At 38.0% G+C, this 23,765-nt stretch overlaps 1 protein-coding gene across 1 annotated transcript; it reads right to left on the bottom strand.

Annotated features, from left to right (window-relative positions):
• Positions 1-4,171: 4,171 nt before the first annotated feature.
• LOC118786650 (poly(A) polymerase type 3-like) lies at positions 4,172-23,246 on the bottom strand. The gene is made up of 23 exons (XM_036541856.1): positions 23,096-23,246; positions 21,839-22,009; positions 20,838-20,904; positions 20,533-20,614; positions 20,046-20,155; positions 19,564-19,617; positions 18,157-18,268; positions 17,694-17,783; positions 17,243-17,381; positions 16,704-16,776; positions 15,920-16,040; positions 15,492-15,576; positions 11,181-11,234; positions 10,743-10,862; positions 10,508-10,617; positions 9,756-9,877; positions 9,356-9,492; positions 8,942-9,024; positions 8,659-8,861; positions 8,110-8,187; positions 7,857-7,913; positions 6,217-6,258; positions 4,172-5,436 (listed from the first exon to the last, which is right to left on the bottom strand). The coding sequence occupies exons 1-23, from the start codon at positions 23,101-23,103 to the stop codon at positions 5,341-5,343; spliced, it is 2,214 nt and encodes a 737-aa protein (XP_036397749.1). The 5' UTR covers positions 23,104-23,246; the 3' UTR covers positions 4,172-5,340.
• Between the last annotated feature and the right edge of the window lie 519 nt (positions 23,247-23,765).

Below are 23,765 nucleotides of genomic sequence, written 5' to 3'. Positions count from 1 at the left end.
CGCTCCCGATTTTCATCAGCCGTTGTCTCGAAAAAGTGACGCAGGCCAAATCTCTGCTGAAATGGAGGTTGCGTTGCAAATCCCTGTTTGCTTGTATCCCATCATTTCTAATGTTCACATTTATGGGTAGAGGACACAGTCCTTTTGTCTTGTGGATGCGTGTACGGATGTACTGTATGTTTTACACAGGACCAAATGACACCTCTGAACTATCAGGTACTCTTTCACATCCCCAGTCATTCAAAGGCAATAGGACAAATACAGTATTCAGAAGTTAAAGAACTGTAAGAGATACGCTGGGATTAAGCCTGTTCTTGCAGGCTCAGATTGTTTTCTGAATACGTTTTAAAAAATGAAGCATGCCGAGTGTAGTTAAAGTAAGGTAAACGTGGCAGTTTCAGTACAGTTGAAGTGGAAGCATGTTTGCAGAAAATGTAACACTCCTCGAGGCCCAGCCACGTTTCAGTTCCTAGACTGTTTCTGCGGCACTAATTGGCCACCGCAGAGACCGCTCGCTTATTGCGCGGTGATTCGTTATTCTGTTACATTACATTTATTAGGTTACGTGCATGAGCCGTATTCTAAACGGCCTTTCAGCGAGTCAGCCCAAGTCTCGAAAGGACCCAGATTTTACACAGTGCTTCCGCGTGTATGGGAATATAGCTCTTTGTGGACACACAAATGCTTTTGTTTAGACTGGTGTTTACTCAACAGTGAAGCAGTAGCTTGTTGTTTTTGTGTCTTTTTTTTATAATCATATTTAAATCTGATAATCATTTCCTCATCAACCAAAACATGTATCGAGGGAAAATATCATTTCACTTCATGCCACCGCATGCCATATTTGGTGCATAGCATAAACCATAGTACATTTTTGTGAGACCACAGAAAAAGAGGAATACAGAAATGAAATGTGGCACATATTACTACTCACTGACATGGATGCACCCACAATTTAATTATCACTTAAGGAAGCCTTCCATTGTCTAACCATTATGTTTGTTGGTTTTTGTTTCCTCTTAAGCTGTGGTGGCAGTGACGCCTTCACAACCGTATACCGCAATTTCAACTTCTTTGTGAAGAAAAAAAAAATAATAAAACGAACAGAATATGATTCATCCATTGTTTTGTGTTTCTTTGCCACAAACACATAGTAAAAAGCAGGAATTGTTTAATTTTCTTATTATAGCTCTTGTGACATTTTTTTTTAAATCCAGTTAAGTCTTGTGAGTCTTGATTGACAAACCGGGCCACGGCTCCATATTTAGCAGGAACGATCTCCACCCCCCCCGTCTTGTGCGATTTTGGTTTTTTGCACAGGAAGGGCCCCCAGTGGCTGCCCCCTCTCCCCCTCGGCATGGAGCAGGGGCAGATTGACAGAGCAGCATGGGGTGCCAGCCGCTGTGCTAACTCACACTCCACCTGATGTTTTAACAAAGGGTTCCATCTCTGCCACCATCGCCTCCTCCTCGCACATCCAGCCAGCCCCGGCCGCGAGCCCAACAAGGTATGAAACGCGGTCGGAGAGACAGAGAGAGAGACGTGGGGAACAGATGCACAAGGGCTCGGATACAGTGCACTCTCGTGTGTTCTATTTTGTCAAAAATCACACATTGACTTTAGGGAAAGAAAAAAAGAATAAAGACTTGAGCATAGCTGCCTTTTTTTTCAGAACTGAACTGACAAGTAAGCATATTGGGGAGCACAGGTCGAGTGCAGATTTGATTGGTCGGATTCACCAATGATACACACTCATTTCAGAGGAGGCGATTCAATACATCAAATCGATCGATATATCAAATCATTCAACGCAACAGCCGAGGCAGTAGCACGCGGCGCCCCGATCCCCCCTTTTCTTGGAGACTTTCCCCCGTCTTTATGAATTTCCGTCCCAGCCTCCAGCATCCCTGCTGTACGTGTGGCTGATACTCCTTCTCTCCCCTGTCAAAATGATCCCACAGATGATCAGTTGTGAAGCGCAGGCTCGGCGGGTGCCATTCCGCTCCTCGCAGCATCCTCTCGGCTCTCTCCTTCTGTGGCTGGGAAAAAACTCGCCGTGCGCTTCCGATGTTGGCATCGCAGCGTGAGCGATCGTACCAACCGGCGCCTCGCTCCTTCCTTCCCCCAGCCTCTCTGAATTATTTCCATATATTTATCAGGAGCATATTAATGATTTTGTCTCACAGTTCCGAGCGGCATGAACTTCAGAGGAGAAATGGTTCGCCTGTTCTGTTGAGTGCGAACGGTGGCTGCGGCTTCGCGAAACGTGGAAACTTTAAATAGACAATTCTTTTTGTGGCGTTTATTTGATCTAGGAATTTCAGCCTTGAGTTAAATGTATCAAATTTGATTCAGAACATATTTTTTCACTGCAGTGGCACCCATGTGTAGGACAGGAGCCATGCAGATGCCATGTCAGAACAGTGGTGTGCACAACTGTCCGATTCATCCGATTTCACATTACACCATATTACATTGTGGACTGCAATTTCAAAATTAAGCAAAAATATTTTGCAGTGCAATTACGATTTTAAACTCCCAAAACTCACTGTGTCATAAAAAGGACAATACCTTGTAAATTTGCTCAATACAGAAGGTGATTTTTAAAAAGGTGGTGTTGCAATGTAAGAGAAAATCATATTGATTTAATCAAAAACATGCTTTTGTTTTGGTTAATATACTTAAAAAGATTGTCGACAAATCTCAAAAAAACAAGAAGCCACTGGCAATTCTTTTTGATCAAAGACATTTTTCCCATAGACTTTGTGAGCGAGCACAACTGGTGATAAATATTGGCAGAAAAGAAAAATGTATTGTGTCTTCCCTGAAAGAGGGGACATAATGATATTCACAAGGAGACCCCCTGCAGAGATGGCAGGCAAACTGTTCCTAAGCAACAAAACACATTTTCTTTTTAAATACGAGCAAGGGTTTATGAAAAGTCCCTCGTTTTATGTTCCCAGTTTATCATTTAGGTGTGGACTGTGTACGAAGCAGACCTTTGTGTTTCAAAGGGCATGAACCAATATCGGCCACATAAACAATGTATTCCAGACACCACACAGGCCCATGTAATACTCCTCTTAGACAGCATGCTAACTGCTTCCTTTTGTAATTTGTTGAGAACTCGCTTATAATAAAGGCAAGACTGTAGGTTGTGTATTAAAAGTACGATTAGACTGGCACTGCACATAAAATAATTTTCTTTTGGTAACCCTGAAACTCTGAACGTAGAGAATGGTTAAATGACTGAGGGGAGGCTGCCCTCTAGTGTTATCACTAACTATTTTGCTGGGATTGCACACAGAAGAATTTTCAAAAGATAACCATTTATGGTAAATCACGTTGTGACCAATCATTGTGCTTCCTCAGAGTACTGAATTACAGTGAGTAAGAATCTGTGTATACTGTGTATACATAGTTTCAAGGACTTTATTAAAATACCACTTCGAGCAGACTCCTGATCCAAATACAATAAAAAATTATTAGCCAATTATAAATCAAACACATATTTGTGCATCTTTCAGTTGTTTACACAAATGGCATAAGTTTGAACTTTATCACAACATTGCATTTGCTGTTTCTTGTTTTTTAATAACATTAAGAAAACCAGACATTATAAACAGCATCACCTAATTAAAAAATACGCCGCAGAGCATCTCAAGACATTTATTTGTGGAAAAGTACATTTTAAAAAGCTTATTTGTAAGACAAAAAACACCAATGTGTTTCAAAACTGAATAAAAGAGCAATGGGATGCACATCATTTAAAGAAGTAGTCTGTACAAACTGATTAATGCACCTCCTTACAGTAGTTTTAATTAGTTCTGTGGTGTAGTCAATCTTTTCCACTCACAGTGCAAACAGGAAAAAAGCTTTTTTGTGCATTTCACTAACATCCACTAACAGATTAAAACAGTCCTTTCAACTGTGAAGAAAAATAACCACCCATATCATTTTAGCTTCTATAATTCATGATTTGAGCATTTAATTTGAAGACCAAATCATCAAAAACATAAAGTACCAACAGATATTTAATCATTTATTTTGTACAACAATGTTATGTAATGTTTTATTGAAAAGGGTATTTAATAACATTTTAAGATCCCTTTAATTAAGCATTACAAATGAACAATTATTTGTGTTCTTAAACTGTTTTGCATTACCCCATATTGTCTTGCAGTAGTGTCCTACAGTAAACACTACTGACCCTTAAAAATGACCTGACACTATAAAGTGTTAGTTGACCTGTTAAACGGTGCCTATTGTAAAGTTACTTGCAAGGGGAGAGGTGTCTGCTTAAGGACAAAAACTACAATAAATGTTGATGTTTTTAAAATACAGTAATTAATGGATAATTAATGGGACCTAGATATGAAGTGTTACCAGATATTTTACTGCACTGAAATCCAGGCAATGACTGAAATATAATGTTCAAAGAAAATCCATTTATTTATTTTGTACAACTCACAAGGTACAAAGCAAATTATTCCAAATGGTACTATACAGAAAACTTCTACTTTGACTCACTGTTCTTATGTCAGTCTTCAGCTACTGTGAATACTCTGGACCAGTACTTCATTGGATAACTTTCCACCATAGCCAAATGTATGTACCTCTCTCTCTTTCTCTCTCTTCATATATATATTTGACTATGGTAAAAATCAAAAGATGCTACGTTAACTAAAAAAAAAAGATCTGGAGACATGTTTTTGGTCAAGTTATGTACTCAAACCTGAGCTAATTCAATTAGTGACACTATTCCATTACCTTGATGATCTACCACATACATATCCCAAAGGCACAGAGTAGCTGACAGCGCCTACCATATTGTAATTATTATCATCAAACTTAAATCTGGACATTTTTAGACGATTAGTGGTCTTCACTAACAGCTGTAGGACAGCACTGAATTTAATCTTGAGTGTTGATAGCATAAACCCACATCAACTTGTAACTCTGCATCAAAATAAAGCACACTACCACAAAACATAACCACCATTAGCATCTGCTCTGGACTTTTTTTGTCTTCATTTTCCATATAAACAAAATGTACATTTTCCAGAAATAAAAATCCACAAACACATATATCTATAGCAGTCACATCTGACAGTGTGAAAGTATGACATCATATTTATGTATCATTATTTCCTGAAACCCTACCAGTCTGGGGGATAATGCCACTGAAGTCGTCACAGAAGGGCTGAGTCTCCACCTAGTGGACAAAGCTGGAATTCCGATTTTCTCCTTTGCAGCTTCACCCTTTGCTGCTTCTGCAGCTTTCAAAGCCGCCCTCTTCTGACCTGACACAGTCTAGGCTTTGTGAGATTCTCTGTGTTCCTACCGGCTAAGCCTTAATTTGATGGAGTTCTTCACAACTGGAATGGGATTGGCTGGGAGAAGGGGCACATCGGAGAGGTCTGTGTTGAGCGTTTTCTGCAAGAATCAAAAACATATTTATCAAATCCTAAATATCAAAAATAAAGTTAAAAAATGCATGTTACCACACTCAAAAACTGAGCAGCATGCTAACATCAAGAGCACTGATGTGCGACACTGTGACAATTATTTCCTCATGAAATTTCATTTCATTTTATTCATCTCCACGTTGTGGTCAGCTGTTCAACAAAAGTTGCTTGGACCTACTGAAAATCCAGTTATATTTGTATTAGCTGTACTTGCAACACCAGAGGCGGCCATTGTTCTGCCATGTTTTTAAGATGAAATTCATAATGAATCTTCAAAGCAACTAGATGTTCTGTGACTGTCAGCACTTGCATTACGAACTAGCTGGATACTGCAACCATCATCAACCATCTGTAATGATATTATTTATAACATGAATGATCAACGATACTTTACTAACTTTAGTAATTATTCACATGAACTCATCAATGAAAGAAGCCAAATGTAAAATGCAGTGGCATGCTGCTTTATATAGTCTATTTTGACTCATGGTCTGATGATGTTACTGTTTAGATGAAACCAATTTTATGAATATCCCCAAGATAATTTCAAAAAATGGTCACTGTCATTTTTTTTTTTAACATCATTAACATAAAAATGATCCAGTTTCAGTTTTTAATCATCAGTATCTTCTTAGGATTCTGGTACAGGACTACAAGAATTTATCTTGTTTATATATATATATATATATATATATATATATATATATATATATATAAAGTAGTAAGCTTCCAGGCTGGACTGTCCTACCTCTGGAACTGGAATTGAAGGTGTGGACCTCTCCTCTGAATCCTACACAGCAAAAAAAAAAAAAAAAAATTAAAGAGCAGTTCATGTGTATGATAGTACATGATAGTACAGTAATTGCTTAGGTCCCTGACTAAATATTGTTTCAACATCAATATTTTTTGTTGCTAAGGTAGTAAATCCTTAGAAAAGAATACCTGTGCTGATGAGGGAGGATAATGTAGGATTCTGTACACTGCTTAAATGCTTTCACCATCAATTTGATTAATTGACCATTCATAACTGACGGTAATATGATCAAGTGACTGTTGCGTAACCCTTAACCAGACGTGACTGAGCACACGTGATGTGCTGATTTTACTGAATCCCAATCCTTATAGAAGTAAAAAAACGAGACAAACTAATAAGGCTCATAAGGACAGCAACACCTTCATGTCATTGGTATGCTGGATGCTGGATTGAGGCAACATTTTTTTTGCTACTACTGCGATCTACTACTGAGAGGTCATAGCCAGACATTTTTACTGTTGACATCACACCCAAACAGTCAGACAGTCAATAATGGGCCATAATCTGGGAGACCATGAGACAACACCTCAGCACACATCACGTTGATTGTTTTTGTGCTGCCAGTTGTCGCGCACCATGAAGGGCAGCTCACAACAACCTATCAGTAGCACAACTGTGAGGCACCAGCTGCAGTGGGGGCCTTTGTGTTCACTAGTGTTAGTTGATGTAAAAGAATAAATACGTATCAACAACATCTCAGCTGAACACACTTCTAACGGAGGAAAGCGTACTTTGGTGATGAAGTTTCTGTGTACAACAACTGGACAGAGATGAGTGCCTTTCGCAAAAACACAAACAAGAGTGCGGTGTCCAATAGATGGGGGGAGCAAACAGTGACAGTCTGTCTAGAAGACTCTAGCCACTAAAAACCACCACTTGTAACGACTGAACGCAACCCAACTGCATGAACCTACACTGAGGATGAGGACGTTGTTGTTGCACCCTGGTATTTCTGATGCAGTGGAACCGGCAGTGCAAACCCAATCATGATAAGGAGGATGACGCATGACAATGCTTCATCTGGGCAAGGTGTTGTGACTCACGATTTCTTAGATCAGGGCCCATTGCTGACGGACTATTTTTGACGATACGGTCTTGTCAGGATAGAAATAGCTGCCTGCGAACACCCCCAGACAGCGAGCACCTAAACTTACTTAGGCCAGTTTGCCATCCTGTGGCATGAAAGCGTTATTCTGCTGTTCAGCTGGCCATGTTGGTTTTGTTTCTCCTCCTCAGTTTTGCTCAATGGCTTTGACATTCACTTGTTAATGTGTTAATGTGGCTCATCACCTGCGTGCGAACACCTCTCTGATTAATGCCTATGCAACAGGCAAAGTTGCTTAAGCGAATCACGGTCACCAATGATTAATTAATCAATTGACGATTAATTAATCAAGCTCTTCCATTAACAGACATGTTCCATTAACATTCAATCAATAACCAAAATCCATATCATTTATTTTTGTAAACAAATTAACATTTCTTTTGATGCTCACTACAGTTTTTTAAAGTAAATGCTACCTTAACAAGATTCTATAGACATTATGAAATGAGCATTTTTTCTTTGTCCTTACCTTCATTTCAGTCTCCATTTTCACCTCACCTTGTGATTCAGCCATTTCTTCAGCACTCTGCCGAAACAAAATATTAAAATGGAATTATGTACATAACAATTAGGCTTTAAAAGATCAGGAAAAGTCTTACCATTACAGTTATGAACCTACAGCAGTAAGCAATCGAGAGGTTCCCTCTGTGAACTACTTAAAAGATTTAAAACACTATTCAAAACTGGCGTGTAATATTCTGGTCTGAGAGGAGAAAAGTTACCATCATCTCCACAGATGACTTGGCCTCAAGTTCAGCTGCAGTGCCGTCTCGACAAACACCTGTTTCTGTCTCTGGATCCTGAGTGGCAAACATAGACAATACAATTGGCTGAATATTGGTTAGCTATATCTTCCAACTGAATTTGGGATGTACAAATTAATGAAAATAAGTAGCCGTTATGAATCACACTTAATATTTAAAATGCAACCTACTACTAAATAGCTTGCTAGCTGCATTTAAGAATAAAGATTTATTAGTAGCCAACATCCATGTCCTACCTAATTTAAAAAATGTTACACTGCATAAAAAACTATAGGGATACCAGAGCTTATGGTTTTGTGCCTCATGGGCCTATTACTTAAATGAATGGTTATGTTTAACAACAGAAAACTGTAGTTTACTATTTCTGCCCTGAGTCTTTTGCATAACATGTTAAAATACTGAATTTTGTGTAGGTCTCCATTCATGACAGTTAAAATATTAAGGGATTTAAAGTTGAGGGAAGCATTAATGACAGATAGATGTGGCAAGAATTCAAATCCAGCCAACCTCCTCCACTCTCTGCCTCTTGGCCTTCTCCTCCGCCAAAGGGGAGCCAGTCCTCTTCGCTGCTGGCCTGGCTGTAGGAGTTCCCGTGGGGGGAGGGGTGCGATTTGTTGTCCGTGCGGAGGACACCAAACGGGTCAGTGCCGGTTTGGAGGCAGCAGGACCGGCAGCGGAGGCAGAGGCGGACTTCTGGCCATTTGATACCCCTGTGATAAAACGGTGTTGAGTTATCACAGATGCCTAGCAGTTATGGAATATGCAAAGAAGAACAGGTAATCACACAGACCTCCTGAGGGGATGGCGCTTCCTACTGCATCAGTCTTGGGCTGGGTATCTGAAGGGCTGGTCAACGAAGGTACAGGGCTGTTCCTTCAAGGGGGAGAAAAAACGAGATATGAAATAATGATCTGAAAACTGCTATTAGACATTACAAATGGACTGTGAATAGTGGCATGGGAATAGTTGCTAAAAAGAATGTTTCTGGTGATATCTGATCAAGGTCACATTGAATATTCTTTATTGTTTATCATATACAAAAAAAAATAAAATAAGGAAAGGAGGGTGCAGCAAATTTACAATTCAAAGCTTTTGTTTCCTGGATGGTAATTACCATAAAGCCATGGAAGCAGGCTGTTAATGCTAAACTGGTAGGGTTCCTGAACTCGGGTGGCTGATGGCTGAAGTGAATGCTGGGACTTACCGCAGGGGATTGGTGTTGGGGTTGAACGGGCAGCTCTTGAGGGCAGCAGTTGGTGAAGGTATGGACATGCTGTTGTCGCTGTCCAGGGAAAGGTCCAGACTGCTCTCATTCACTAGGCGCACGCTCTCTGTTGAGTGCTGATGAAAACAGGCAGAGTTTGGACCTCATGTAATCATAGTTCATACATTCACACATTCATAACTCATACACAGTTTTATTTCCAAACTTGAGACTGTTTTCAGTAGAGCATTTGAAATTCACAAGCACTTAAATACATGCTTTTAACGTATGCAATTATAACCGTAAACTAAAACCCAAAATAACGGAAAGGTTGAGGTTAATAGAAAATTAACTTTACAAACATGATATACATTAAAATGATTTTTTAAGTACAACTTACTTTCCTTCGTTTCTGTATGACCAGGTTTGGCAGCAGCTGGTGAAGCTGTTTCCTCTTAACATGCATGGCTGTGATCTTCATGTCTGTCTCGAACATCTTACTGCTTATTGCTTGCCTGTAAACTGGTGTTATTGAAAACAAAGCACACCCTTGCCTTGTGGATCATTCATTCACAGATTCATTATGGATATATTTTATGGCAATGTCTAGTGTGTATGACAAATAATCATACTGGTAAGTCAAAGTTAATAATAACAGTACAGTACTAAATTTCATGTGTAAAAGGCAGCACAACGTACATGCTGTCACACAGCTGAAAACACACAAATTCAAAATATTTTCATTTCCTGTAATGGACTTCAGTAATAATTTATTGGAAATGATACAACTCTTTTGCTGTGTTCGCAAAAATCATAATGCCTCAATAACACTGAGCAAATTTTTTGTGATGAATGTGCAAGGTCCAGCCTACTATTCAACGCCAGTTGCTGTTTGAGCTCAGTTCACTCAATTATTAGACTGACCTTTTTATTAAACACTGATATGGATTTAACAGCTGTTCTCTGGGAGGGAGTAAAATGTTGTTGGAGGTATACTCTGCTAATAAACATAAAATTAATGTTTAATGTTTAAGTTAATTGTTTTTGACTAAAAAAAGCCATAATTTCTCAATCACTTCATGTGATCATCGAAATCAAAGTTCAAATACCTCACATGCAGATATCAATAAATGTGACTAAACACAGGCTTACCAGTGTCAGTGAATGACTGAATGTCATATGTAAGATCAACATTGAGGTTTTCAGATCCCTCCATTTTCTTGAATACGATCCCTATGACCCACATTGTGCTGAATTCCTCTCTGATCAAAAACACAAAAACAAAACACTGTGATACAGTAAATGCAACATGCACATTTTTAAAAACCTCACCAGAAAGCTGACTCAGGGGACGCAGGGGGAAAAAAAAAAAGATTGTGAAACTCACTTCTCACTGTCTTCTTTAGGACCGGGAAAGGATTGTGGATTCACGTGAGCAAGAGTGATGAATTCATTCTTCTCCAAGTTCCCAACCAGGATGCGAATTTTAGACTCCACCAGACCAATCCTTCAACCAAAATGACACATTAGGGTTTTGTCACAGTTTAAGGTCAGTCTGCAGGCTTGCATTAGCTGAAAACAGTAATGTGAGGAAAAACTGCTGTCAAAAAACGAGAACTAAAAAAGGGCAAACACCGAGTTGACACTAAGGTAACAAAATCCATGATGTCTTCAATAAAGCAAACAAGGGTCACAAAAACATCATTCAATTAATCCTTTGTGCCGGTTTGTTTCTGAAATGGTTTACTGGGCTTGAAATATGTGCAAATCAACAAAAAGAAAAATCATTAAGATTTGCCACATTGTTTTTCAGAGTCGTACTCACCACTCCAGGTGCTGCTTTTCTGTTGGTGCACTCGCTAGCAACACAATATAATGCCTTGGAATATAAAAAAACAGAACAATGCCATTATATGCTTAAAACAGAATCTCCCAAACAAAAGCAAGTGCAGCTGTTCACCTTCAGACTCATGAATAGTAGCACAATTACGAGGTCTGAAAACAACAGGAAGAATGAGGAACACAATGTCAAGGTTCAGTCTTCTATCTGAGGCCAGGCTACAAATTCAAAAGCAGGACTGCCATCTCTCTACTATTGTTAACCAAATACATATAAAATGATTGGACACATTAGGGAACACATTGAAGCCATTTACAGATGGGCCACTTTAAGACTGGAAAATGGTAGATAACAAATTGCACACAACTGAAAGTGTCAAATACCGTGAGGGAAGTACAAGCATGCTGTGCAGGTTTGCACTGGCCTTTGCAATAAAAAAAAAAAAAAAAAAAGAAATTCAAAATAAATAAATTCTTAACAAACATACTTAAAACTGACCAAAGAAAATGCTTACTTTAATTGTACCAATTAGACAAGGCAGAATTCCTGTCCTAAAATTCAGGGATATGTTCTTTTCCCCAGTTATGAGTGTCTTTTCAAGTCATTAAAACCAAAGAGGTCTACTTATGACAAAGCTTTACTATACGCAAGTCTACACTGACAATCAATAACAATTTTGCCATAGAACATGACCTTTACCATAAAGCTTAATGCTAGTGGTCAAAAGAATTGCAAAAAGAAAAAGGTAATTTAATAAATCTTCAGTTAGCTGCCTGTATTTAAGTAATTCTGAGAGGAGGGAATTGACCTACATGCTGAAAACAGTACTTGTACTTGAACAAGTTTTCACTGACCTGTTGACTGGAGGTCCCTGATAAATCCAGAGACAAAAAAAAAAAAAAAACACAAAAAACTTGGAAGACACCAACCACAGTTAACTCATAGGAGGGTACCAGATCAGAAACTGAATAAAACTGCTCTTATGTTTAACATATTCCTCACCTGTTAGCTCATCTGTCCCTGCTTTAAGAATATGGATAATTGTCTAAATCCCCCCCCCCCCCAAAAAAATAGCATGTCCCAATGTATTTAAAAACAAAGTGTAAATCAATGGTGCATAACTACAAAATCAATACATCAAATTCAATATAATCTAAACAAAGGCCTCAGACTAAATTCAAAATCCCCTGATATTCAACTGAGAGGGATATGACAAGTCTGTCATATGCACAAGTAAATATGCTTTCTGATGACCTAAACCTATTTATATTTAAAAACTTAACTAGAGGTTATGGTGCAACATACTACAATAACTAAAAAGGTATACATTATCTTCCATAACACAAATAAATTAACAGTAGAATTACAAATGACAGATAAAGGAAGGTACAGTTCAAGTTTCAGGCCTTGGTGTAAAATGAAAAGGTCTGAGACGAGAATACATGATTTATTTATTCAAAGCATTAAGTACATTAATTCACAAACCATATAAATATTATTTAGCACAGTACATTAAACATGGCTGTAGCATCCTAATAAAAAAAGAAACTTTCATGTTTTATTACTGATAACATCCAACCTATTAACTGTAGCACAAATGTATGGACCTTAGGTTTATCCCTTTCTACTTCCAATGCAGCATATTTGGGTACCAGAAAACTGGTATGAGGGAAAATATTTGATCATTTAAAAGCTTACATACATTAAAGCATGATTAAGATCAATGAAGCTTAAGTATAAAATCTTAATGTCCACCCAATACTCATTTTACAGTTCAGCCAAAATGTTTATCAACTGTAACTTCCTTCAGGCAAAAGCCTGAAAGAGGTGACAGCAGTTTTGGGACAGGTGATATCACCTGCGTTTCAATTTGTGCCGTTTGAATACCACTGCTCCCTTGACAAAAAAAAATCAAGAAAAATAACTTAATAATACCAGGGCCAGACACTATAAGTAGGCTAATTCCCTGCCACTGCACATTGCGGAGTCCACACAATATGAATATTTTTACTTTATATCATTTGTGTGTGTGAGAATTACATTACATACTATATAAGTGTATATGGGACATTGGGGCATTAAAAGTAGGGCAAAGCACACAAATGTCACGAACAGAATACCTTCTCACAGACATCCTCAGTAGTCAATAATTTAACTGAAACGTTTCCACTGAGGAAGAACCTTCTCTCAAACAGCCGTATGCGAGAAGCCTTCAAATTTCAAAGAAGACTGGCAGAAACAATCCGATCTTGAATCACTCAATCCATGTAACCCCTGGTAGCTGACTGCCAGAATACTAAAGATATCGTTCTTGACAATGAAAGGTGCATGGAACTGCATTCCTCAAAAAAAAATTTTTAATTTAAAAAAGCCTCTCTTCCACTAGAGAGAAATAGGCCTTACATGACTCCGCAGGGTTTTGCATGACCATTGCCCTAGTTACTCTACATTTTCCTAAATTACGGTAATTTTTATCAGAGCTTGCAATATATTTCCAATCTTTGTATTTTTTGCACTATTCAATTCATTAAATAGTTTCTAGTATCCAGTATTAATCCCATACTCCTACCCCCCCCCCAACCCTGCCAAAAAACAAACAAAAAAAAAACTGAAATTATACAACTTCCAAGGAACCCCGTCAACCTGCACAATCAACTTAAATCCTGATGTACTAATGCGATATCAAAACCGCAATTTGACTGGATAGTGCCATGCACTGCCATATTTCCTATACAGATGTTAAAGTGATGTATCTGCATTTGATTCGATTCTGAAATTAAATCTGACATATTGTCTAGGTTTGGATGTATAGCAAAAACCAATCACAAATAGTTATGCGCCATAAAACTTGACTCCACTGTAATACAAATGAGCTTCAGTATTAGGACCTCTGTATAAATCAACAGGTTGCACTACATCATACAATGCTGTGCCTATACAACATGTAGAAAACCACAACTTCAGAAAAAGTCAAGAAGAGCAACTCGCAACTAGAAAAGGACTAGTTCAAGGTTTGAAAGAGAACCTGAGTGAGATGGGTTTATCCCTTTGGTGTCAGTGAACAAGGGCCTACAATTCAAATTTAAAACGGATTAATAAGGTTGACTAAAGAGCCTGTATATCAGGTTCTGAGAACAGAAGCCTAGCACACAAGTGAAAAGACATGAGTGGGAGCCAGCTAAAAGCGGATTTCTCATGGAAACTACACAGTACGCTTAAGTGATATGTTACATATTCACAGCAATACATGTCAGGAGTTGTAGTGCATTTTAAAAACTCTGGGACGTCCAAGTATGAGTTAAAACTAACTCAGGACTGCAGGCAAATGCAAATGGTACCATTCACCATAACAAATTTTTGTTTGCTCCAAGCCTTACTGAGGTTTGGACTCAATTATAATGAGGACACTGGCTGGGTATTTGATATATGAATGTCTAAAGCACAGCTTTCAGGTTAACTTGTAAACCCTGTAAAACTAATGATGTACTGGTTATGAAAAATGCCCAATTTAAAAAAACTGACTCCTACCAGGAAACAGACCACTGCTAACTATCTTCCATATGGTTAATAATAATAATGAGGAACTACAAAGACATGCATATCATAATACATTTTTAACTTCTGCTGTGAATGTGTGTTTTAAAACAGGAATGATGTCAAGTCAAGACATTCTCTCTAATACCTAGGAATCACTGAACAACAAAATTAACAAGTAGCCTCGTTTCAGTTAAACCCATAATGGTACTTTTCAGTCATGGTCTGCACTGATGTTGAAGGACTAAAAACAGGGAAAAATACTGACAGACTAACAAGAAATACATAGTGCAAATTGAGTACTAAAGCATTTTATTTGGAATTGATACAGTTTAAGAAGTCACAAGAAAATAAAACAAATGTTTAACAAAACAACTACCCAACCTACCTTTGGTAAAACATATAGGCACTAGGACCCTTTAATATTGATTGTGGCCTGTGCTGCTCCAAATAGAAAGCTATTTGTAAAAAATGGAATTTCTTTACCACAGATTTTTTAGGAATTTGTTTATTTTATAAACAAAGTTTCTGATTAGAAACACCCTCAATAAGAGTGATAAAGGGATTGTGTAAGTCAATAAAATGTTTGGAGTCTTCTCTGAATATGTCTTTATTTCAAAATCAACACTGGCTTGATCACAAATCATACAAGTCATGTCACGTATACTAAGAAAATGCTTAATTTGTTTGAAAAATAAATCTTTATTTAAAGGGATATGTCTCACCATGTGTGTCCAACAAGATGAACAGTTTAATACATACTTGTATTTCTGAAAGAAGTTTGGTGCTTCAAATAGTTTGGACCACTCTGCTTTACTCTGCAAAATTTCGTCTGTGATGGCAAGACCTGTGAAAAAACATACAGCTGAATAGGCAGTAAGCATTACATAGCTGCACTGAAATCACATGTGCTGGAAAAAGTTTCCTTATCAATATTACGTTAACATGCACACTAATTTAAATTACACACGAGTGTTCCTTCCCTTGTTGTTTTATTAATGCAGCCAATAATTCCTCAACACTATATGAATATATGTATATAAAGGCCAAATTAAACTCAACTAGCCCCACAACTAACTAGAAGACTTTACCAATTAGTTGCTAATTATTCAATACTATTTTTATCACAGCGGTACTAGCAAGCCATGAAGGAAGGACACACACTTTTTCTGTGTATATTTTTGACTAACCCTGTTTGAACTCATCAATCATGACCGCCCGGGTGGACACTGAAACGTTGTAGGTAGAGTTCTGCTGGGGGTAAGCTGGGGTGATAATTGGCATCAGGTGGTACCTGTCACTGGGAGTGACCTGTGAACACAGTTTTAAACATATTACAATATAATATTACAAACATGCATTTATATTCTTGACAGCAGGACTCTGCATAAACGTATATCGTTACCAATACAGTGGTTAAAAAAAAGACCCATATTAACATAGTGAAACTATGCAGGGCTCCCCATTGACTCAGTCAGTAAGGCAGTTGTTTTGAGTGCAGGCTAGGCCCTATGACCCAGGTTAAAAATTGGCTGTGTCATCTGCTGACAATAACCAAGAACCCAAAGTGGCAGAATAAACTGGCTTCATTTTGCCAGGGATAGAGGCAAGTTGGTTGGTCAGGGTTATCTCATCTCACCACTTTCAAGAAATTGGTTGGGGGCCTACAAAATGTCAGTGGGGTAATGCCCATCTTCCAATGAGTACCCACTGTGGTGTGCTGCATCACTTCTTCTTATGGAAGAACATGTGAGTATATTCGAGAATTGCATTTGTCTTGTTTCTGTGCTCCTGCATGAGCACAGAGATTGTCGCAGCAAGATGGCACCAATACCAATTTTCCGATTCCAAAAACAGGACTCCATAAAGGGGAAAAAGCATAAAAATCATAACTGTACAGAAAATAGCTTGCATCCTCCAGAGTCTGATCATGGAGAATTTCCATAGGGATAATGTGGTAGAGTGAGACATTACCCTGGGGTCCCACACAGGGAGATTGAGATTACAGTCCTCAGGCTGCTTCAGAAGGACTGGGTTTGGCCATTCCCTGAAAGAGGTAAGAAAAATCACACTCTACATGATCACACAAAATCGTGCATTGGTATGCTTACAACTACTATGGTTAACAGTACCCTTTCAACAGTAAAGTTAACAAAATCAGCCCGTACTGAAATATACTGCCTAGGTTACAGTGCCTTTGACAAGAACTTTAATTTTATCAATAGTTATAACAGCTTCAATACAATCTAGCAGGGCTCAGGAATACTATGAGAGAGAAGCTAGTGTTTTCAAGGTAGCCAGCGCGTAATTAATGGAAATGCCAGTTTGCTTAAAATACTACACATGTATTCAATTTCTAAGCATAGCACTATAAAATAATGCTTTTTCAAAATCTCTGATAATTTAGTTTAATATTTTTAACTTTGGAATACTACAACAAGAGGGCTTCTAGGGAATGCTGACTATGGTCTGGGATGACAGTGCTTCATAAAGGGATATGTTTCAGCACTCACCACTTTGAGAAAACCAGGAAGAATTTGTGCACTAGTGTGGATGCCACAGCATTGGGGTACAGCTGGCAGGTCCTCGCAACTAGCATTGCCCAAGAGACACCACCCAAAAAGCCAAGAATGTTGGAGTAGATATTGTGACCTAAAGGAATCACAGACATTAATAACTCATAAAATATCCCTGTTCAACTCAAGGAGTTCAGAGGAGTTTCACATAATTTACATTCAACAGCATAAAACTGACTGATTAAGATAACGCATTAAGATACAAACAGAGAATGAACTGAGAACAGTTGAGCCTACACACTTTCTTCTGACATTAGTTAATACAGATATACAGACTACAGTATGTGAGCGTGTGAATAAATAACATGCATTCACATTTGTTGACATTTCAAGTTCCTTCTAATATTAAAAAAAGTATGACCGATATAATGCATATGTCCAAACTTACGCTTTGCCCACAGCTTGATGGCCCTCAAGGTAAGTCTAAAGTTCTCAATGTTTGGTACCAAGTGTAAGATTTCATCAGTGACTCTGCAACCTAAAAATGAGGGTGGATAAGACTGCTAAACATAATTTGCATAAATATATTCAAAATTCAAAATGAAAACATCTGTTTAATCAGAGATTTGGGCCTAATGAAAACCGTTCACTAATCTCAATGCAGATGAACAGCACTTTGTTATGGCAACAGACAGTAAAATAATTTACTTAATAGTTCTCATTGGGAAAAAATGACAAATTACAAATTATTTTTCTTGAACGATAAAAAAACTAAGAATTCTAGTCCGAACTACCTATTATCATATATATATTGCTGAATTTTCCAAATGAAGTGTATAAATGGAATTTAACTCCTGTAACCACAAAATAGTACCATGAAAGAACCCTGCAGTTTTCTTAATCACTTTTACCATTAAGACTTCTTATACAACGGATGTCCAAATTCTTGAGTAAACCATCATCTCGTAAATCCAGATCTTCAGGAATTGTTTGCAGTGCTAACCGGGCAAACAGAATGTCAATCTAATAAACAAAGGAGAAAAAATATTTACAACTATAAACAATTTTACACCATGTATAAAATTATGCTTTTTAATAAATATGTTAAGACCAGTTATGTAGTAAAGTGTAGGCTGAATTTCCAATTTTCAGTTTCCATGGACATCAAAACTAAGGAATAAGCTCATTTATATTTGAATATTTACTGTCTTATGAAAAAATGATCTATAGATAGCTATTAGCTGTGACTGAAGATGTCCCTGTAGTCTAAGCCTTTATAGATTGCAGCTGCAGTCTAAAGGTAGGGACACACACAACAGATGGTCAGTCAACATGCTCTGATGGTACAGTCAGTCAGGGCCTGCCAATAATCTTTGGTAAAAATGTGCTGGAACAGACAACACAGACTATGGCTGGCAACTTTTTTTTTTTTTTTTTTACAGACTGCTGTTGTGCCTTGTCCGTAATCACTCAATTAGCTGTAGGTGCGCATGCATAAGGGAAAGAACTACAAGCGAGTAAAGGCAAGTCTCACACAACAAAAAAGATATAGTCCCTCACAGAGGCAGCAAAAATATGCACTTTTCATCAGCAATAATTTCAATGTCCGCCCCTGTTTACTGTGCAGCCAAATAATGTCTCGAACTAATGTGAGATAAATATCTTAGTTAGCTAAACAATGTAAGCTACGTGGCATGCTGGATTTCATAAGTTCGTTGCTAGATGTTAGTTTCTCTGTTCTACAGTACAACACTGGCCTCTCCTCAAACAAGCTGATCAATTTGTCCTCGTTAACATCTCCTCAAATCGCAGTCATAACTGCAATTAAAAAGTTGATTCTTGGGTTGCGAACTCGTTTCCCCTTGTTGTTTACTTCGTCCTCTCATCCAGACACCCCCCCTCTCCCTGACTGGCTGAAGGGTGAAATGGGTGACTCTCAACGATGGCTGATGGCAATTCTACACGTTCAATCAGGACTGACAGCTGTCTGTGATGGGTGACTTTAGACTAAGCGTGGAACACACTGCAGTGACTACAGTCAATATTCAACAACCTACTATCTGACTGACCATCGGGTATGTGTGTCCTTAGCTTAAGGCAGTATTTGGACTGGACTCACAAAACATGCATGATATGCCAGCATATTATCAAAAGCTTCCTACTAAGGGTTTTCCCTATGCTATTCCCTATTCCCTAGACTTTAAAAATATTTATAAAGCTGGAGAAACAGTAAAATGGTGGAAATGGAATTATATCTAGTAAAACAACAAGCGGCCAAGGCCATCTACAGGCTAGTCCTCGTAATTTTGGAAAAATACCTCAATGCCATCAAAGGACAATTTAATCACTGGAACAAATGCTTCCTCCACAGCCTAGAAAATAAAATAAAATAAGTAAATAAATAAACACAAACGGTCACAGTTCACACTGGGAATCACATTTTTCATATAAATTTAAACAAAATCTGTAATCATATTATACTTCTCTAGTGATACTAACAGATGTTATTTGTCCTGGAGAAATTCATAGTTGTAGACCTTATTATTATACATGACATTATTGTGTTAAGTACTACTCTTAAATACAGTTCAGCAATGGTTTATTAATACCAGTGGTTTGTTTATACTGGTTGTTCATTTAGTGGTTCCTGACTATCGCACAATATGTCTGATGTACAACCTATGCTACAGAAATTATTACAAGGTTTTAGTGAAAATGATTCATTTCACAGTACATGACAACCTAGTGCAAAACACATGCACAATTAATTAATGCTTTGACAACTGAGGGGTTTTCCTACCCTCAAGTCTTTGACTTCCTCCTGTTCTTTCAGCTTCTCGTAAAATGAAGAGAAGAAATCAGATCTCTCCACGTGGCGTGGGGCAACGCAGAGAGCATCAATGTCAGCACCTTCAAGAGTGCCACACCAAGAGACATTACAACCATTACATTTTATGTGTATATAAACGTACGAAAGCTTCCTGAAAGTACATTTCTTCATATAGAGGCACAACAATAGCACATTCTCTTTAGACCACCCACTCAACAACTTTTGCTAGAGAAAGCATTTCAAGGCCCATTCATTCCGCTCAGGGGTTCTCTGTGTGTAGCTTTGGAAACACAACAATGTGTCACTGACCAAGCACTTTCATTTTAACTGCATCAACATGTTGTTTAGACTGATCAACCCATTTGGAAACATATATGCCAAGTGCCTCCTTTAAGAGGCCTTACAGGCAGGCTGCATTTCATATCTAAATTCACCATCACAACATAGTTCGAATTACCTTTTGTATGAACTCCTAATCTGTAGGAGCCAAATGTGAATATTTTCCCTCCAACATTTTCAATTATTGACATAGGCAAATTCTGTATGGAATAATATAAAAAACAGAACAAATATTAACAAAGCAAGTCTTTCAATGAATTGTAAAATACAATGAGTGGCATATTTAATATTTACTTTTTCATTATTTTCACTCATTTCAATAGTTTTCACATTGAAATCCTTTTAAATGATCCTCTACCAAGCCTTATTTTCCCATTTCCCAGTAACAACTTTTATTGTAGTTTAGAAAATGAAACGGCATACCTTTGTTTCACTGATATCTCTGATCCACTCCTTCACTAATGTGTTTAATTTGCCTAAGACCAGTATCCTGTATAAAAATAAAAAAAAGCATTGAATTTACAATTTTAGGTTTCCATTATCACCTGGGCTGTTTTTGATTAACCTCATGTTTTACCATATAACTGATGGTTTGATATGTAGAGATATATCTTGCCACTGATGAAATGAGGTCAAATAAAATGTGTTTTGACAGATGTACCAGGCTGAAATTATGAACATTTGGTATGTGTAATCAAACACATTCCCTGAGTTTTATAATCTCTGACAGGCACAGTAGCTGGGTTCTTGTTTTATGTGTCTCAAATGCTTTCTTTAGCCAAATGTTCCACTGCACGAGTGGCTTGAGTACAAACATGACATTTCCCACAAGTAATCCATGAATGAGGTATATTTTTATCCAAGAAGGGATGCACAATTCTGAAAATCCCATATCAACCAACTCACAAGCTTAAAACCAACCTGTCCCTTAGATATGAATCTTGACAGGCTTAAAACTTTGTTTTACTGTCATTACCATTGTTGTGGTCACTATTTCCAATGCTGTGATTTGAACATGATTCATTACAATTACCAAGTGTACCTTGCTTCTGGTGGTTTTTTTTTATGTTATTTTATTACTGTTCTTATTTTTATTTGTCTTACTTTTAATGGGCATGTTTTTGAGTACTGTATTAGTGTATTGCCACAGCAATTCTCAGGACATGCCCCTGTGTGTCATAAAGGTGCTATATGAATGAAATGTACTTTAATTAGTATAATAGTTAAATTAACATTTTACATTTACATTTAAGGCCATTCCAAATGAACTGCAAAGATGCAATGGTCTGCCCTCCTTGTATTTAAAGACATTTCAACAATGTGGATTTGTGGAGATGCGATGTTGGTCCATGTAGTGCTGTACAGGCCATTCTCTGTGCTCAGATTCCCTGAGCATGTAGAAAAAGGCAAGCCCTGCATTTTACCTGCGCTGCAACTCCAGCTCTTCCTCGAACACGCCGTAAGGTTTCAGCGCCTCCGTCAACTTCTGCGTGAGAGCCAGGTCTGCCTCTTTGGGGAGGGCAAGGCTGATCGGAGACGTGATGCCATAGTGCTTTGACGACTGCAGAGACGTTTGCACTTGGTTTACGATAGGACTGTGCAAAGTAAACAAAGCGTAGTATAATGAGTCGACAGAAGCAACCGCTCGTTTAAAAGGCACTAACGGTCGTCTTTTTTGCGTGTTAGCTAAGGTTAGATGTTTACTCGGCCGCCTTCAGCTATGTAGTTAACGTTAGTTGTCTTGCTACCTAGGATCCTTAACTGAGTTTAGTCAACTCCACGGTTCATATTTTAATCAAATTGAGATACAAAACAAGTCATCTAAATTAATGTCAATCATTATCTTGCTAGCCAGCAAGTAATATTCGTAATGATTAATCTCTTCCTTGCAAGCCAAGTTAGCTGCCCAGCTAAATGTCCGTAGCTTGCCGCTACCTAATTGTCTAGCGTAACTACCCAGCTGACAGTTCTCTGAATTGCGAAAGCTAGTCTGCAAAATGCGATTAGCGACATAACTAGCCGCTGCTACTTACGTTTGCCAAATTGGTGGCAAATTAACCAAGCATTAACTCTGTTAGCGGGGGAGTTAGCTAACTAGTATCACAGTTAGCGACACTAGCAGAATATGTAGTGAGACTGTTTGGTTTTTTCGCAAGCTAACTTTGGATAGCTGAGGTGCTATGTGTAAAATCTTATCTGACCGACTAATTGTCAAGCTAGTCCGTTCTTATCTGGACACAATACCGGTTAGCAGGCTCCTGTTTGTGACACTGACAGTCAACAGTGAGCTAGCAGGCTATCCGGCTGCTCAAACACAACCTAAGAAAACTATCTAACGTTAGCCGTGTTAGCAACTGTTGTGTAATGTTCAGTCAGGCTAGCGAATATAGTATATTCAAATGTGACGTAAATTAAACACGGCATCGACAAGCTTGCGTATGGGATAACAAGGGTATGATAGATGAACAAGGAAAAAGGAACATGCTAGGTAGTCTAAACAAACTGTTTTCTTAAGCCACCTAACATTCTGTCGCTAAACTCTTACATGACTCAAGTTCAACTATGGTGGACTTCCAAACGTTAGCTTGGTGGCAAGTTAGGCCTAGTCCGACACATCAAAATAACTGGCTAGTTTGAACTAGAAAGAGAGAACACTAAAAGCAAGAATACAGCATACTTACAAAGGCATGATATTTCCAGTGTATACAATCAAACCCCCCCAAATGGTCTTTTCATGGAATTTTCATTTTAATTGAACGTTTATTTCAAATGGTCTCCAAATTTCCGTTTGAAACAGGGACGGTTCCCTCTATTTCCACTCAACATGGCGCGGCTGCTGCCACAGCAACCTTGAAGAATGACGTTGCATAAGCGTGCTGTCGTAGTTCATGGCAGTGTTAACGTAAAGCTGTTCGTTAGTCACAGCAGTTTCTACACACATTTTTGCAGGGACATTAGATTCTGTAAAAATATTATAATAATGACGGCTAAATATTATTCATAAATGTAGATTTTCAAGACTGCCCCCATTTTTACGGCTTTCAATAATGAGATATTATATTACTAAAATTGCCCGCAAACGTTGTGAAGAAATGGCTGTATACGCGGAGAATTAGCCCCTTGTGCTTTATTTTTATTTATTTCATTTATTTTTCGCTTATTGTATATGTGTGTATAGCCTACTTAGTTTGTTGTTGTTTCTTACTAAACAATGGCAAGTGCTTACGTGTTTACTCAGTGCTGCTCAGAATGTAAATGAAGGTTGTGTTTAGTCTGTTGTATTTACTGTTTGTTTTGAAGATTTAGAAGAAAGAAAAAAGCAGTGAGACGAGATATGATGAGGCTTTCTGG

The sequence above is a fragment of the Megalops cyprinoides genome, chromosome 12 (assembly GCF_013368585.1).
Source record: "Megalops cyprinoides isolate fMegCyp1 chromosome 12, fMegCyp1.pri, whole genome shotgun sequence".
In the NCBI taxonomy this organism is placed as follows: Eukaryota; Metazoa; Chordata; class Actinopteri; order Elopiformes; family Megalopidae; genus Megalops; species Megalops cyprinoides.
Note: the sequence above shows the minus strand (reverse complement) of the source record. Positions and strands in the feature narration are given on the sequence as shown.

Excerpts from the sequence above, each read along its gene's own strand:
- LOC118786650 (XM_036541856.1), bottom strand. Across the intron at positions 18,269-19,563 it reads TGTCCTTTGATGGCATTGAG|ATTGACATTCTGTTTGCCCG; the intron begins GTATTTTTCCAA and ends TTTGTTTATTAG. Across the intron at positions 10,863-11,180 it reads GAAAAGCAGCACCTGGAGTG|GATTGGTCTGGTGGAGTCTA; the intron begins GTGAGTACGACT and ends TTTTGGTTGAAG.